The sequence below is a fragment of the Vigna angularis genome, chromosome 10 (genome assembly GCF_016808095.1).
Source record: "Vigna angularis cultivar LongXiaoDou No.4 chromosome 10, ASM1680809v1, whole genome shotgun sequence".
NCBI classification, from domain to species: Eukaryota; Viridiplantae; Streptophyta; class Magnoliopsida; order Fabales; family Fabaceae; genus Vigna; species Vigna angularis.
The window spans coordinates 2,446,624-2,464,033 of NC_068979.1; the positions used below are offsets into that span (position 1 = coordinate 2,446,624).

The 17,410-nt window shown below is 39.4% G+C and overlaps 2 protein-coding genes, 1 long non-coding RNA gene and 1 other non-coding gene across 13 annotated transcripts; 3 read left to right on the forward strand and 1 right to left on the reverse strand.

The window, feature by feature from the left end:
- Positions 1 to 659: 659 nt before the first annotated feature.
- LOC108335519 (uncharacterized) lies at positions 660 to 1,894 on the forward strand. The gene is made up of 4 exons (XR_001832751.2): positions 660 to 790; positions 899 to 1,133; positions 1,242 to 1,476; positions 1,585 to 1,894. It is a non-coding gene; the product is annotated as an uncharacterized LOC108335519 (long non-coding RNA).
- A 6,828-nt stretch (positions 1,895 to 8,722) lies between these two features.
- LOC108335581 (uncharacterized) lies at positions 8,723 to 10,819 on the forward strand. 2 transcript variants are annotated; one of them, XR_001832756.2, is made up of 4 exons: positions 8,723 to 8,793; positions 8,948 to 9,095; positions 10,010 to 10,249; positions 10,506 to 10,819. XR_001832756.2 is itself a non-coding variant. In XM_052869821.1 (2 exons), the coding sequence occupies exons 1-2, from the start codon at positions 8,958 to 8,960 to the stop codon at positions 10,214 to 10,216; spliced, it is 345 nt and encodes a 114-aa protein (XP_052725781.1). In that variant the 5' UTR covers positions 8,878 to 8,957; the 3' UTR covers positions 10,217 to 10,407. The 2 variants fall into 2 exon arrangements, 1 of the variants encoding a protein (XP_052725781.1); XM_052869821.1 differs by lacking the exons at positions 8,723 to 8,793; positions 10,506 to 10,819 and having other exon boundaries at positions 8,878 to 9,095; positions 10,010 to 10,407.
- Positions 10,820 to 11,154: 335 nt separating this feature from the next.
- Positions 11,155 to 11,226, forward strand: TRNAT-UGU (transfer RNA threonine (anticodon UGU)). The gene has a single exon. It is a non-coding gene; the product is annotated as a tRNA-Thr (tRNA).
- Positions 11,227 to 12,101: 875 nt separating this feature from the next.
- LOC108334676 (uncharacterized) lies at positions 12,102 to 16,739 on the reverse strand. 9 transcript variants are annotated; one of them, XM_052869925.1, is made up of 3 exons: positions 16,604 to 16,739; positions 15,752 to 15,820; positions 12,102 to 15,221 (listed from the first exon to the last, which is right to left on the reverse strand). In XM_052869925.1, the coding sequence occupies exon 3, from the start codon at positions 15,152 to 15,154 to the stop codon at positions 12,173 to 12,175; it is 2,982 nt and encodes a 993-aa protein (XP_052725885.1). In that variant the 5' UTR covers positions 15,155 to 15,221; positions 15,752 to 15,820; positions 16,604 to 16,739; the 3' UTR covers positions 12,102 to 12,172. The 9 variants fall into 9 exon arrangements, with proteins under 9 accessions (XP_052725885.1, XP_017426064.2, XP_017426065.2 ...); XM_017570575.2 differs by having other exon boundaries at positions 12,102 to 15,310; XM_017570576.2 differs by lacking the exon at positions 16,604 to 16,739 and adding an exon at positions 16,155 to 16,560.
- Positions 16,740 to 17,410: the final 671 nt, after the last annotated feature.

Genomic DNA, 17,410 nt, shown 5'->3' on the forward strand with positions numbered 1-17,410 from the left:
AGGTTTGCCCAATCGAGAATTCTATCTCTCACGACATTTCCCCCTTTAGTCTAGGGTATCCGAAAATAAACCAAAAATAAAAATAAAGATAGACAAATTATGAGAACAGAAGAAAGGAAGGAGAAACTCATACTTTATATTCTTCAAACGGTACAAAGGGGAGAAATTACAAAGGGGACAAACCTTCCGCGCTCCACATCGATCACGTCCGGTACGAACTTTGCCTTCGGCTTCACCTTCGCTGGTACAAACTTTTCCGATCACGTCCAGCCTCCGGTGGCAGCAAAGGAGTTCTCCTTTTTTTTTCTCCCTCGATCTCTCTCGTTCTCTCGTTATCTCTCGTTCTCTCTCAATCCTAACCCTAGCTCCAACTTTCGAAATTTCAAATCCCACACACGATCCTAACGCAGCAAGTGAAACGCAACGTTTCATTTACTTTTTTACAATCCAACTCAGCACCAGCCCATAAACTGAAATGACCAAGCTATCCTTCATGATGTTGACAATTATCGGGTCCCACCGCGTGTCAAATGAATGTAATTTGCTTTAACCGTGTCAAAGAATCATTTTTGGAGAAGAAAATGATAAAGAATAGAATTGAAAAAGAAAAGGGTCTGAATGTGTTGTTTTTTATTGTGGTACCAACCAAAACCAGTATGCATGCCGAAAGACGCTAGCCGACAATCGAACCCGCATACGTGGCAGATTCGCTCGCAACGACGAAATCAGCGAGATTCCGAAATCACTTTCTTCAACTTCGACAACAGAAGAATATGAAGACGAATTCTGGGTAAATACTATTTATTAACGTTTGATTGCTCTTCCTAAATCTCGATCAATAACACATTGTCATGTTCTAATAAGTTAAAGTTCGTGTCTGAGATATATTTTTATGCAGGTTGAGTTCATCGAAGGATTAAACGAGGAGGTCATCGGTTAGATGGAAGCAGAAGAATGTGCAGAATTTCAGTTTCTGTATCTGTGTCTTTGGAGTCTTGACAGAAGCATCTTTTGGAAGACCCTTTCTATGATACAGCATACGTGGCAGATTCGCTCGCAACGACGAAATCAGCGAGATTCCGAAATCACTTTCTTCAACTTCGACAACAGAAGAATATGAAGACGAATTCTGGGTAAATACTATTTATTAACGTTTGATTGCTCTTCCTAAATCTCGATCAATAACACATTGTCATGTTCTAATAAGTTAAAGTTCGTGTCTGAGATATATTTTTATGCAGGTTGAGTTCATCGAAGGATTAAACGAGGAGGTCATCGGTTAGATGGAAGCAGAAGAATGTGCAGAATTTCAGTTTCTGTATCTGTGTCTTTGGAGTCTTGACAGAAGCATCTTTTGGAAGACCCTTTCTATGATACAGCATACGTGGCAGATTCGCTCGCAACGACGAAATCAGCGAGATTCCGAAATCACTTTCTTCAACTTCGACAACAGAAGAATATGAAGACGAATTCTGGGTAAATACTATTTATTAACGTTTGATTGCTCTTCCTAAATCTCGATCAATAACACATTGTCATGTTCTAATAAGTTAAAGTTCGTGTCTGAGATATATTTTTATGCAGGTTGAGTTCATCGAAGGATTAAACGAGGAGGTCATCGGTTAGATGGAAGCAGAAGAATGTGCAGAATTTCAGTTTCTGTATCTGTGTCTTTGGAGTCTTGACAGAAGCATCTTTTGGAAGACCCTTTCTATGATACAACTTAGAACGAAACAAAACAGCCTTTTGTAAGCAAAGGAAATATTACAAAAGGCTTTTCAATTCATCTCAATTAATAAAGTCTAAGTATATTTGGAGCATAAGCTATGGTATGGAAGTCAAATGTAAGTTGGGCAGTTATAGGTTGGTTTTTTTGCTTAATTCTATTTCATTTTGATTTCTCCTTTCTATTATTGTTTTCCATTTGTTCATTGTATATAACCATGTATCATATTCAATAAATGTATGGTTAGAAAATATGTACACACTTTCTACTCTTTCTCCTATGCTCATCTTAAACAAAAACGATAAAAATAGAAAGGATGAAATATCTTTTTAATTCTTATAATTTTATGCAAAATTAATATTCGTTCTCAAACTTTAAATATAAATTAACGCAATTATTTTAATTGTCAATCACCTCTAAAAATTAAAACATGTAATCAGGGGGCGCGAAAAGAAAAAGAAACATGCACTTGAATTGAAGTAATGATTCGTTTTGTATTGAAGTGGCAAATATAGTGTGTTTTGGTGCATTATTAGAATTTTGTGAAGTGGGACTTCTCTTTTCCAATCAGATACTGGTCAAATAAATTCCAAGGATAAAGGACGGTTATTCAGTAGTTTATCTTTATATTTTTATGCTGTCAAATCATTGCCCATCATCATTATATTTAACACAACAACATTAAATCTAAACAAAAAAACATGGGCCTCCAGTTTCTTAACATAAATTTTATTTTTCGGCCCTGTCGGTCTGTAATGGAACTTCATTGGTAATAATCTAATATATCCTGTACAAAGTTAACTTTTTCTAATTTAAATACAAAACAGTCATGTGGTACAAGTCTTCCATGATTACCTCATTTAAATTTCTTTTACCTTAAGTGTATAGTTTTTTAATTTTATAACAAGCATTCTAAATATCATATTACCAATATTTGTATTTAATAAAAGTATATTTTTTTTATGTTAAAAATATACGATTGTTCAATATATGAAATATAAAAGTATTGCATATACAAATAAAAATAAACAAAACCTTGAAGATATATCATCAGACAACAAGATACCAGGACACGACTGCTTTTACAGATTCTCCTGTTAAATTATGAGGTGTCAGTACAAAGAGATGCTTCTGATATTTTTAGATAATATCCATTTTCATAGCCCTCTTAAACTTTGGCATCTTTTTGTACATTTTAATAATTAAATAAAAAAATATTTTTAGCTCGAAGCAATCGGTTGAAGAAAATTATATTTGTGTAATTAATTCATTGAATTAATTTTTTTACACAGATAATTGTTAATTCATTTAACTAGAAAATATGTACTAAAACTTAGTTAATAAATATAAATTTTGTAAAAATGTATTGACATGAAACGTTATATAACGGACATTTTTGGATAACAATATATTTATCAGTTTATTGCTTATGGTTTTGAGTTAATTTGAATTCTTGTTGTCTTAATTAGATTAAAGATGCTTTTAAATAGAAAATAATATAGATGGGGTAATTATTAAGTTGAATAATAAAAAGATTACTGTGTCACTTCGAGATGAGTGGAATAATATTCCTAATGGCACCACCAAGAAGACGGATTATTTAGTCCTATTTTTATTTGAGATAAATTAGATAGTTCCACAGTAAAATATTATAAGAGAGAATAATAAAGATATTTTTAAAATAATGAAAGTAAAAATGAAAAATACGTGCATATACTAATAAAAGTAAAAATGTTAATGAAATATATACAAACATACTGATTAAATATGTTTATTTTATGATTTTTTTAGTTACCCTTACTCTTCTTTTTATTTTGGGATACATGCATAATTATGTCAAAGTAATTTGATACAAGTTAAAAGTCAGGAATGTAACAGCGACAACTTATAAAAACTCCTAAATCTAATTAGTAAGAAGTAATCTAAATGTTCTTTATCATGAAAGGTTTGACATTTTGGAATGAATGATGAGAATGGTAGAAAGGGGGCACTTCCACAAATGCAAGGTAAGCTCTTTTTGACAATAGCTTTGTGGGTGTTTTTGTTTAGTATGAAATTCATTGTACATGATCAAATTCAATTTGCCTACTGTTATGTAGTAATATCTTAGATATTTTAGACAGTTAAAATATCAGTCAAAGCCACTAACCACACTTTTAGGTAAGGTGGTTATTTTTATTCTTTATAAATACAGTGACAGGACCCAAGTCCAGGTACGTTCTCTTTAGGCTCTAGAGATCCTGAATAATATTTCAGAGCAGTATCCAATTACTCTCTTCTGAGCTTCAGCTCCATAACTCATATCTGACTTGAACGTCGGAGTATCTTTGCAGGTACCTCCCCCTCCTTTGGTGAATACGAAGGACAACAGTTGAAGAAATGCAAGCATCCCAGACATCCAGGAGCAACAGAGACACACAGGAAAATGTACACCGAAACATTTTGGCGCCCACCGTGGGGCCAAGGGCCAACCCAAAGAAGCCACAAGAGGAGCCTCGGCCTCAATGAATCACTCCTTCGAATAGAGCTACTCCATCAAATCGCGGCATCGCCACCAAGATTCCCCTCCTCGAGCCATTGACATCACTGTCACTACCAGATCAAATGACGCCTCCATCGGGTTTCTCTCCTCCTTCCCCCGTGAGCCATTGATGTCAGTAGACATCAACGAAATCACTCCCCTTTGTGGGTCAGATCCAGTACAAAAACATGCTTAAATTCATCATTCACCTCCCTCAACGATGGTGGACAAATGAGAGGAAACTTCTTCCACTGCCTCTTTGAATCTCGACGTCGTCATCCCAGTCTTTCCTTCTATTTGGAAGATACAACAATGTCGTGAAAGGGCTGTCGCCTTCATCATCAGTTTCTCGCTCATCCGTATACTCACCTCTCCTCCATCCAGCAGCACTTGGCACGCGTCAGTATTCCTCGCATACACATTTCTTCTCGTCGCATCATCAACTTTATCAGCCACGTTTCAAGTCTCCTCATCAACGAAGCCTTCGAGAGATTCTTTACTTCAGAATCTCAAACTCCTCATGTCTGCCCAATCCACCGAACCACATATTCCTCTCTGCTTCACGACCATTCTCCACCGATTAGATCCTTCCTCACCAACTAAAATCACTTCTCCATTGCTCAAACCACTTCCGCATCAAACCCTCGGTTTTTAACCGAACAAACCTCGAATCTCTGGTTTGTTCCTCGCTGTTCATCTTTGAATCTGATGCCACCAAGCCAGAGCCACTGCCATTTGTCAGGCTCATCACCGGCCAAGGAATCAGACTCCCAAATCAAAACCCAGAAATTAGGGAGCCATTATCAAACTCGCACTTCCCTTCCAGAGTCGCGAAACTCAGTTCGTATCACCATGGAGATCGCAACAGCAACCTAAATCGTGAGCGCACATCGAATTTCTCTTGCCGTTATGTTTGACGACATCGTTCCTTGCTCATCCACTCAATAACACTCTTCCATTTCTTGCATCGTCCCTACTGGACGAAGAATCTTCCATGAGCGCGTCCAATAAATGAAGAGCAATGCCACCGCACCACCGCCAGCAGCCTCTCTGCACTCGCACACACCAGAAATCCCTAATTTCCCAATAATCAAAAACCCTAAATCCCCAAATTGAACTCAGTCACAGCCACATCAGCAAACTCGCCTTTTGCGCGGAAGGTTCCCACACAAAAGATTGCCAAACTGATCGCAGACCCATTCTCCACGTCTTCCGCAACAATCACGCCATCCACGCGTGATTCGGTTCTTCCTCCACGTCATTCAACCCAAATTCTAATCCCCAAAATTCAACCATTCGGCAATTCGACGCCACGACGTTCCCGTTCGCGCGCTCGACGTTCGGCCTCGACGTTCCTGCTCGCACGCTCGACAATCAGTGTGTGCGAGCGCCCAACAGCCGACGTTCGGCCTCGACGTTCTTGCTCGCACGCTCGACGTTCGGCCTCGACGTTCCTGCTCGCACGCTCGACAATCAGTGTGTGCGAGCGCCCAACAGCCAACGTTCGGACTCGACGTTCCCGTTCGCGCGCTCGACGTTCTGCCTCGACGTTACTGCTCGCACGCTCGACAATCAGTGTGTGCGAGCGCCCAACAGCCAACGTTCGGCCTCGACGTTCCTGCTCGCACGCTCGACGTTCGGCCTCGACGTTCTTGCTCGCACGCTCGACGTTCGGCCTCGACGTTCCTGCTCGCACGCTCGACAATCAGTGTGTGCGAGCGCCCAACAGCCAACGTTCGGCCTCGACGTTCTTGCTCGCACGCTCGACGTTCAGCCTCGACGTTCCTGCTCGCACGCTCGACAATCAGTGTGTGCGAGCGCCCAACAGCCAACGTTCGGACTCGACGTTCCCGTTCGCGCGCTCGACGTTCGTCCTCGACGTTCCTGCTCGAACGCCACAATCAGTGGTACGAGTATCCAAACAGCCAACGTTCGGCCTCGACGTTCAAGGAGTCGAACGCTCGACAATACCTGTGGACGAGCGACCAAGCATTCAGCCGTTCGTCCTCGCCTTTGGGTTCGAACGCTCGACACTCAATGTGGACGAACGTTCAAGCAAAAGACCGTTCTCCTCGCCCTTGAATGCGAACGCTCGACACACCACGGCTACGAACACTCCACGACGCAAGTGACGTTTGTTCTATCGGCCTCAACGTTCGGCCACCTCAACCATTCGGCCACCAGTCTCAACAACGTTCGGCCATCTCTGGCCTCGACCGTGCGGCCACCAGGTTTGCAAACTTGACCAAACGGTCTCACCTATATGCTTAATATTATTTCTTACAGTGCAGATAAGCATACCTTGTGCGTAAAAGCGAACACCTGAGAGTCGTTCATCCTGAAGCACTCCTAAACCCAACAGATGTTCGCCCAAGAACACCCACGTGCATAAAGGGATACACTCCCGCTGGCCGATGTTCGCCCTAGAACACCCAGCTGCATCGAGCAGCACGTGCATAAAGGGATACACTCCCGCTGGCCGATGTTCGCCCTAGAACACCCAGCTGCATCGAGCAGCACGTGCATAAAGGGATACACTCCCGCTGGCCGATGTTCGCCCTAGAACACCCAGCTGCATCGAGCAACACGTGCATAAAGGGATACACTCCCGCTGGCCGATGTTCGCCCTAGAACACCCAGGTGCATCGAACAAAGGGACACACTCTCGCTGGTAGATGTTCGCCCCAGAACACCCAAACAATCAAACTTAGGGGACCATCCCCATAGCCTAGCTTATGTTCGCCCAAGAACATCTACTTTCAAAGAATCTGTCGTTCAACATCGAAGGCGTTCGTCATTTGGTCTCAACGCTCGACATTCAATTGTCAGCGAGCGTCCACTCAGTCAGTCGTTCGGCCTCAAAGCTCGACATTCAATTGTCAACGAGCGTCCACTCGGTCAGTCGTTCGGCCTCAACGCTCGACATTCGATTATCAACGAACGTCCACTCAGTCAGTCGTTCGGCCTCAAAGCTCGACATTCAATTGTCAACGAGCGTCCACTCGGTCAGTCGTTCGGCCTCAACGCTCGACATTCGATTATCAACGAACGTCCACTCAGTCAGTCGTTCGGCCTCAACGCTCGACATTCAATTGTCAGCGAGCGTCCACTCAGTCAGTCGTTCGGCTTCAACGCTCGACATTCAATTGTCAGCGAGCGTCCACTCAGTCAGTCGTTCGGCCTCAAAGCTCGACATTCAATTGTCAACGAGCGTCCACTCGGTCAGTCGTTCGGCCTCAACGCTCGACATTCGATTATCAACGAACGTCCACTCAGTCAGTCGTTCGGCTTCAACGCTCGACATTCAATTATCAGCGAGCGTCCACTCAGTCAGTCGTTCGGCCTCAACGCTCAACATTCAATTGTCAAAGCGCGTCCTCATGATCGGCCTCGCATGCCACTCGGCCTCTACCGCTCGGTCATACGTATCCTCACGTTCGGCCTCACTTGTTCCAGCTTTTTGCCGTTTGGCTTCGCCTCCTTTTGGTCCATCAAATTCAACCACTCGGTCACGTTCAATCCACACATGAGCAATGACCAGGAACACGCTCTCTAATTACAGCAAAGACAGCCTCCCTCAAACTCATAAGTCCTATAGTTACCACGTCAACGGTTAACTCGGACTTGGGGGGCATGTTATGTAGTAAGGATATTTATGTAATAACATAAATATCTTAGATATTTTAGACAGTTAAAATATCAGTCAAAGCCACTAACCACACTTTTAGGTAAGGTGGTTATTTTTATTCTTTATAAATACAGTGACAGGACCCAAGTCCAGGTACGTTCTCTTTAGGCTCTAGAGATCCTGAATAATATTTCAGAGCAGTATCCAATTACTCTCTTCTGAGCTTCAGCTCCATAACTCATATCTGACTTGAACGTCGGAGTATCTTTGCAGGTACCTCCCTCTCCTTTGGTGAATACGAAGGACAACAGTTGAAGAAATGCAAGCATCCCAGACATCCAGGAGCAACAAAGACACACAGGAAAATGTACACCGAAACATACGTTAAAGGTAAAAGCAAAGAGAATATTCGAGTCAACTTCCAAGGTCTTCGCATGCAGGTTCCTCACTAACAATGTTCATAGTATCCTCAACGATCTCACCAAATATCTGATAGCGACACATTTCGTGATGTCTAAGTGCGTTTGCACGCATTTCTTTTCTTTGCTTTCTATTAACTCCACTACCAAAATTTCTTCCATAGCAAATCAAATTCTATACATTTCAAATTATAAATTCAAAATTTCAAATTAAATAAAAAAAATAAAGATGAGTACATTTTACAACATGTATATTTTTTGTTTCAGGCCCAATACTCATGTGGGCTGGGCCACACCGACATGGAGGTAACGTTCGTTAATATCATACGTGGAAAAAGATTACGCGCCAATAGCTTAACTGAAGCAGTTTCATTCTTGACTTGTCTGTTCATCTTTAAATACAGTTCCACTGCACTCGTCTACGTCTCAGCTTGTTCTTTCTTACTATCTTTGATTTCGTTGCGCGCCATTTGCTTCTTTTCATAGTTATCTATTTTCGGTATTCATCAAACTTCTTTGTCTCTATTCATTAGTTCATCGTTCTTTTAATTCTGTTTGTGCGTAATCACTGAAAGGCTGTTCTTGTAAACTGAATGAATTTCGATAAATGACGCTGCAAGCAACTGTGCTAACTATTATTTTTTAACACTTAGGATCCGAGAAATGGCCAGTTATCCCGAAGACCCACATGAATCCAGCGCTCCACCGCCGGAGCCACCGCCGCAACGACCACGGCCATCACGCCCACCACCGCCACGACCACAGCCTTCACGCCCACCGCCACCTCCTAATCCCACCCCCGTGAGTTTCCCTCCCATTTTCTAATCACTATTATGTAGTTCTTGCGCATGCGTTACTTTTTTCTTTTACTTATTTGAAAAATAATCACTCAACCACTAAAAACTAGCGAGACCATCACGGTTAATATGAGCTAGTTTTGATAAATTTGTCATATGAATATTAGATTTATAATAAAACAAGCCTGATCAAGATTAATAATTCTCTTCCTCTCTCGCCCTTGACACATTCTTATGCATATATGCTTTCATACTTGTGTGTGTGTACTGTGTGCAAGATTATATGACCGATACATGTAAAGAAAGTGTTTAGTGTTAGAACATGTTCAAGTGTACCTTTTCCCCAATTTAACTCAGTTTTCTATCTATTAAATTCACGGATCTTGGAAGTATATTCATCTTCATTTCTTGGAGCAGGAAAGGGTAAAAGATCTTCTGGCCCGGCCAATGCGAATTGAGTGAAATTAAGCTTTCTAGAAATTATGAATCAGACCCTCTACCCCGTACTATTGCAATTTCATTTTTTCGCCTCAAATTAATACCAATAGTTTCCATCAAATTACACTGGTGTTTGTTTGTTTCTTTATTTCCTATCTTTTTGTTTTACCTGTTCTTCCTTTTTCCAAAGCGAGGATCATGTTCTTAAATTTTGTGCGGTAAATATGGGTAGGGATTCTTGATCGACTTCGGGTTTAAGGAGCTTTGGTGACTCTTTTAAATATGTTTGATTATTCTTTGTTGTTGAACAAAGCACAGAGGACATACAGCATTTGGCATTTCTTTTTGGTGTAGAAGCTCTTTGAATTCAACTCCTTGTAACTGAGAATTTACAATTACCACCGAATTCTCATCCTCTAATAATTTTGTTGTCAATCTTTGTAGCATCGGTTCATTGATGTATGTTCGTTCCCTCTGCAGAACCCAAGACTATTCAAGCTTCGGTACTTCTTCAATGACACTTGCTTCTGTATCAGACCGTTTCAAAAGTCCTCTAGGTCTCAAATTCCACCTGAGGCCCCAAAAATAGTATATGAGAATCCTTGGACCTCGGCTCGGTCAGACTGGCAGAAAAAATCGGAAATTGGACCTCAATCTTGCAATTCAGAGGAAGAGGAGGATATATAGGCACAATTTGTTATGATGGTGATGTTGCCACAGGTTCTTTATTCTACTTCTTTGGCTTTATGCATTAACTAAGCTTGATCACGCCATCGCAGTTATCTTATTCTGTTGGGAATGGACGTTATTATTTGATGAATTTTCATCATTTTATCCTCACGGTATGATGGGGAGATGCCAAAATTCTATTCAAATTGTCCGGTGTGTAGTCAAGTTTGTCATTTACTCATGATCGTCTGTCTTGTAGATTTTTTGAAACATAAGCTTTTGAGTGTTTATGTTTCTTATAATGCAGGACGTAACTCGCAGAAAACTTAAAGACGACAACTACTTAGTTTGCAATTCAAATGCACTTCCCATATAATGTAGAGAGTTCCCGAGGTTACGAAATCCATGTAGTTCTTTTGTTCCTTTTTATTTTCCACGATACCTTATGCTGGGAAAAGCAAATACACAATGGCCACAACAGTAGAATGCAAAATTCATTTCTTTTCATTGTTCCTTTATTTGCAATTTGAAGACAGTTCAGGTGACATGTAAAGTGGGGTTAGTAGAGTTTGTGATGATGAGAAGTCTTGCACAGATAATCCTCCGAGACATGTTAGTTATATTACAGATTAAGTTTGATAATATACTTCATCCTCTTGTTTGATTCAAATATTCAGATTAAAGACTTCAATCGAAAGAAAGGTTAGTCATGTCATGCGATTCATTCTTATCTGAGAACTAAATAAGTTATTTTTATTTTCTTCAATGCTGTATTTGAAATAAAAATGGCTTAAATAAACTTTATTTCTCCCACTACAACTTGTTTATTTAAGAATGAAAAGCAATTTAAAAAAAGTATATCTAATAATAAAAGAACACGTCAATTGAATTTTTTAATAAATATTTGATAATATAAGTTATAATTAAAATATTTTGTTTAATAAAAATATCAACAGGCCCTTATAGCTCAGTGGTAGAGCGTCAGTCTTGTAAACTGAAGGTCCGTAGTTCGATCCTGCGTGAGGGCAAAATTCAATGTTTTTTAATTTTTTTACTTCTTCAGATTAAAAGTTGCTGTCAGATTAAAAGTTGCTGCAATTGTCGCAAATTCATTCAATCATTTCTGATGTAACTAAATGCATTTTATCTTGGTATTCTTTTTCTTTTATATGTATTTCTCAGACTTCTATGGTGAGTTTAAATAATGACAGATACATTGGATGCAGACGGTGCTAATAAAAATAGTCTGCAACTTTGATCAAGTTAGCTCGTAACTTCTGAAAACAACTTTTGTTGAATTTTGCGAGTAAAAAACATCATGATGACAAACATATACGTTCCATGTTCTGTTTTAATGTTTAATTAGTCGATAACACTAATACACGGTTTGCCTCAAAAAATAAACGAAGAAGGACAACAGGGAAATTCATTCATTAAATGACACCCGTTGTTGCACCCTCAAATTGAATGAACTCACCTTATAGCAGAAGCAAGTACAACTGTAGTTCCAGTTATTCATAACTTTAATGATTACAATTTATACCGTAACTGTATAAAAGAAAGAAGATCGACCTAAGACGAAGCTTTTATTGAAACATGTAAAGCATTGCTGCAAAGGCATCTTACGTCTGAATAAATATAATTTAGTGAATAATGAGATATAAACTTATATCAAATGGCAGGAATATGTGAAAGATGTGATATATCCTTAGATGAATGCATAAAACAAATAATTTGATTGTGTTCATAGCAATGGGGATTGGGAAATAGCAGCAGAAGGATCGTTATAGAATTTCTGTAAGGATGCGTACTAAGTATGTGAAGATAAGAAACAAAGAGGGATATTTTTTAAAATGGAAGGAATTTAGTTTGAGCTCTTTTAAAAATGCTGTAGAGAGAACAATGAAATAGTATGCAGAAATTTTATTAGAAATGTTGTGTATGATTCTAGAGTTTCCTTACAAGATACAAAATCTAAGTCGAAGCGTGAATTTGGACATTTGCATTAAGCCTGGTAAGTTTGCTCAATGTTTCACGAGCTGATACTGTATCTGGGTGATCTTCACCACAAATTGAAGTCCTAATGAAAACAGCCTTCCGGATTAGATCATCCCCTACGTCAAACTGAGCACCTCTCAGCATGAGCTTGGCCCTAGTCTCGAGAACAGTGGCTCTAGTCAATGCTAACTCTTGCCAAAGGCAAGGATTCAACTGAGCATTAGTCTGTATGGATCTCCAGCAAAGTGATTTGTCGAACCACTTGTCAACAGGGGTAACAAATGCTTGGTCTGCAGCTTCCAATGCATTGGTGCACAGACGCAGAAGCTCAAGGGCAGCAGTGCATCGAGAATATGTAATGAATGTGTGAATTGCAAGAGGCAGAACCACTCTTTTCACAAGATACAAAAGCTCAGACACTTTGAGCTCAACAATCACAGGATCGTGACCAAATCCAAACAGCAGAAAACATGCAGCCCATAAATGATCCAGATTTTGTGATATCGACCCGTTACTGATGATAGCTTGAATCATTGCTTGTGCAGCTCCAGTATTTTCTCTTTTCCGAGCATACAGTTTGAACACTTCATTGATATGGATATAGCCTTGCTTGGTACTGTTTCTTGCAATATTGAACCTCAGCAATAAAGAGGATGCTTCTAATTCTGGTTTTTTGGCGTAAGAGGATGGGAATCCACATGATAATAATTGAAGCATTTTTCTCCAGAAACACGTTCCCTGACATCTTTCTGGTACCTTTTCAGCAGCAAGTGCCAGTAGGGAAATCGGAATAGCACCAGGTGCAAACCATCCACTTACAAGCACCATTCTGGTGGCCAAGCTTCTTGGACCATCCGCATGATCAAATATGGAGAAACAAACGTCAAAGAGTTGAAGAAGGAAAGCGTTCTTCGTGAACGAGAGAGCTTCTTTATCACTCCATGGCATCTCCTTCAAAGGCATTCTGTTTATGGTATCTAGGAGTCTGCTTGGTGTTATGGGTAGTTCCGACAAAATTGCACTGATAATGGCAAGGCCAAGAGTTAACCTTCCAACTTTCTCCTCAATACTTCTCAGGGCATCAACCTCTGCCACCGAATAGTCCTTACTACTACCTACCATTAAAGACATTGCCTCAACTCCAGATAAGTATGAAAGTTTCAACGGTTCCAGGTTCATGATTCGAGGAAGGCGTGTTGATACAATTACATGGGTCTCTACCCCAAAACGAGGGAGAAGATCCATGACAAGTTTGTGATCCCACCAATCTTTTTCACTTTCCAAGTTATCAATGATCACAAGATATGGAATGTTTTTCATCAGTTCTTTGCGAACTCTAGAAATAGCAGCCACTTCCTGTTCTTCAAAGCTTCTTATTTTTGTTTTGTCCAAACTATTCTCGACTCCCACATCAACTTCTAAAAATGATCTGATATTTAGATAATTTTGTCTGATGTATCTGCTCTCCCCTCCTATCCATAAAACCATCTTGTATCTCTGATGAAATCTGTAAGCAAATTCAAGAATAAGTTCCGTTTTTCCAATTCCTGAATCCCCAGAAACACAAGCAATCCCTTTCCCATACAAAATCTTCATTCCGTTTTTCCTTTTAGTATACTTTCCCCGCTTGAGCCTCGGATGGTTATGCCTGTGAGAAAATTCAACACCTTGCATTTCAATGTCTTTTTCGGACTCTTTCCAGACAACTGGTTCTTTTTCCTTCCTTCTGTCGTTCCATCTTTCATCTATCATGTTGCTCTTGCCCCAACCAATTCTCACACTCTTTCTCCTGGGTCTGGCCTTAAGTTCAATATAGTGTTGTTCTGCATCTCCTGTGACATCACCAAAAAGTATAAATTCTAACTGTGAAAGCTCTTTCTTTCTTCCTATAAAATTCTCGTTTCTAATGAAAGGAAACTCCTCTTTTTCTACTTTTTCTCTCCACTTTGTCACACGTTCTGCTACACTTCTCCTTCCTAACCTCATTGCTATTAATGTGACAGCCCTTAATATGCAATCTCTCCAGTTGCCATCCTGAGCTTCCAATTTGCACTCATCAACCCGAGATAGCCCATGCACGGCATCTTTCCACTCTTGTTCCAACCCTTCATACGAAAGCCAAAGTTCCCCTCCATGTTTTTCCCAAAGCTCACCCCTCTTTTCAATTATATCCCTGACAAGACAATCAGCTGGACTCAAATCAAAGTATATTGGGATCAAATTCTTCCTCCTACAGAAAAAATTCAGCTCCTCAATAGTGTATTGGTTCTTGAAAGACTTCTTTGTTATAATTACTATCCCAAAAGAAGCAGCATCCATAGCTCTCTCGGCAATGCCAAGTTTGCGGGAGCTCCTACTTCGAGCCCTGTCCGAAACAAAGCAACTGATGCCTTGAATTTCCAACTCACCACACAGCCATTTAGCAAATCGTAACAAAGGGGGTTTTCTTCCATGCAATCCTATGAAAACATCACAACTCCTCAGCCTATAAGAAGAAAATGATGTGGAACCTGGAGTTGAGGATGTTCTATGGTTTCTGTCTTTCTTAATTCGTCTTTCTCTCTGTCCAGAATAACCATCATCATGGCAATTGGAGTAACTAGATATGCTGGTACTTGAGATGCCAACTGGGGAAGATTTACGGTCAAGTTTCATCAAACCGCCTGAATTGCATCCAGCTGGAGATGCAGAGACATCTGAGACATTACATCTAACATTTACTGTTGAATTTGGTTCTGGAATCTCTGAAGTGGTGCTTGAGGGAGTCAGACCTAAATGAACTGTGTTACTTTGAGTATCAAGCCTGGCTGAGTGTGATAATTGACATGATGATGGTGATCTGGGAGAGAAAAAGGGTGACTGATTTGCAGAGAAGAAAACAGAAGATGATGATGACATATTCCTTGTAGTCATGGCTGTCAAGGAACCAAATACGGGGCTTTCTTCCTGAATGTCCATGCCTGTTCTTGTAGGATTCCCAGTTATGCAAGATACCAAATCCCATGCACGCAACCACAATTTTTATCTGAAGTTCGGATGACGATGTCCAAGTCAGTCACAATTGCACAAATGTTGCCAAACTGAATGTTCTATATTGTTAGGTTCATGCAAGTGCTGAAATAAAAACAACATAAAAATATGGTAATAGAGCATCACCAAATAAGTTATACATCTCTATTTTACATGACAAGTTAAACTTTACCCAAAGAATCAAATTCCTCGACTTACAAAAAACAGAAAAAATCATTACCAGACAACAAGAGAATCAACTTAAACGGAAATAACTTACGGAAGGTGAATTTTAGGGGGAGGGGAGGTAAAACTTTACAGAAAGAGATTGATTCCGAACAGTGAATGCACCCCAAAAATTGGTATCTGCTTGGGGAATACAATCAATTGATGCAGAGTATTCGTATCTCATTAATTGAATAACCAAATTCAAAAGCAAATAAGAAGGCACCATATCAGAAAAAAATACAATCATCATAACCCCGGCTCGGAGAGAGAATTCAGAGAATCATAAAACTGCATTGGGATTCAGATCTGAGTACTTACAGGGATACCAAACAGAAACACTATGGGTGGATTCTGTATTTCGCCTCCAACCAAATCAATCTCTTTTCACTGAACATTCGAGGAAGGTCATAACGATTAAAACTTAGAACGAGCCGAGTTTGCAAGTACAACAACAGTGAAATAACTAACTCAAGAAAACCACCAGAAACACATCATGACCACAACATTGCATAAATAAAGATACAGTACATACTATTCAATATAGCTATGATTAACGCGTCCACTGGGTCACAACTATTGAGTGAAAGGCCAAAACACTTGGAAATTAAGTGGTGGGACTGAGACGTTTGGATGACCTGAGAGTATTTGGGAGACACCTCACACCGGTCACAGAAAAGAGGGAAAAGGACAGACTCGTTGAAAATGAAGGCAAAAACTGTACCTTTTTCTCAGAAGGGAAGAGAACAAGTCTTCTGGGGTTCAGAAACTCTAGCTGTTTTTTGATAAGCACGCTGTTTTGTAAGTATATACATATATATATATAACTGAAACCTGTCTCTGACCCTCTCAAAACTTCGGCCTTTCACACTCTGTCCATTATCATTATTTGTATGACTTTCTTCAACCTTTACAAGACATTTGCTTTTTAATTTTGGGTAGAGAAGTAGTATTTAAGTCTATATGAGTGTGAGAAAAATGGTGTTTGGGGAAGGAAGGAACAGGGTGGGAAGAAGGCAATGGGACCAAAGATGGGATCTGAGTAGGGTATGGTGTGAATGGAAGTAGGCTCCACAGCCATTTATACGAGTGTTAAATTTGCAGATATTGAGCAGTGTGATTTTGGAGCATTTGCATGGGTTTGTTAAAAAATTGAAAAAGATATAGAGTTACCTGTGGGGAGCTTAAAAGGCAACTTTGATTATGATAGTCGAAAGCAAAACGTGGAGTTTTGTACTTTGTTGGATATGTGACTGACGTTTTGAGGTTCTAACTTCTGAGGAATCCTTTCTCTGCCCTGCCACTTCTTTCTTCTTCTTCTCTCTCTGTTCCTCACTGTACTCTATTCTACTCTTTTTCTTTTTAAAGTACACACAAATTACATTTTTCCATTTCATTATACTTATAAACATTTCCCATCATTCTCAATAATTACACATTATTCCCTCGTAACTTACCAAATTATCAAATTATTTCCTTTTTTGTAAAAATATTTTAATTCATTTTCCATGTCAGAAATTGTTTTAGAAATTTAGTGGAAAACTATTTCCACTTTTCTTTCTGGGAATATTATTTTTTAAAGGTAAATAATCTTTTTTCAACTTCAAATTTTTAAGAAACTACAAATTTATTTTCTACCAAATCGTTGACAGTACACCGGATTAAAACAAATACACGATTTCTTGGTAAGTTACTAATTTATGATTTTTACTGGCATATATATAAATAGATATTTGAACTGGGTTTGTGCGTATGGTTTATTCTGTTTATTTTGGTGAAAATATAAGAAAAAATAACTGAATATAGAATTACATCATTGGAATATTTTTTTTCCTCTTCCACTGTAACATCATTGGCTATCAGTGCTGCTCTCACTCGTTTTATATCAATCTATATTTCACGTAGTATACTTTTTTATTTTTTAATTTGGCTGCAAATTTTATCAATTTGTGATCAAAGAAATATTTGTCACAACATTTA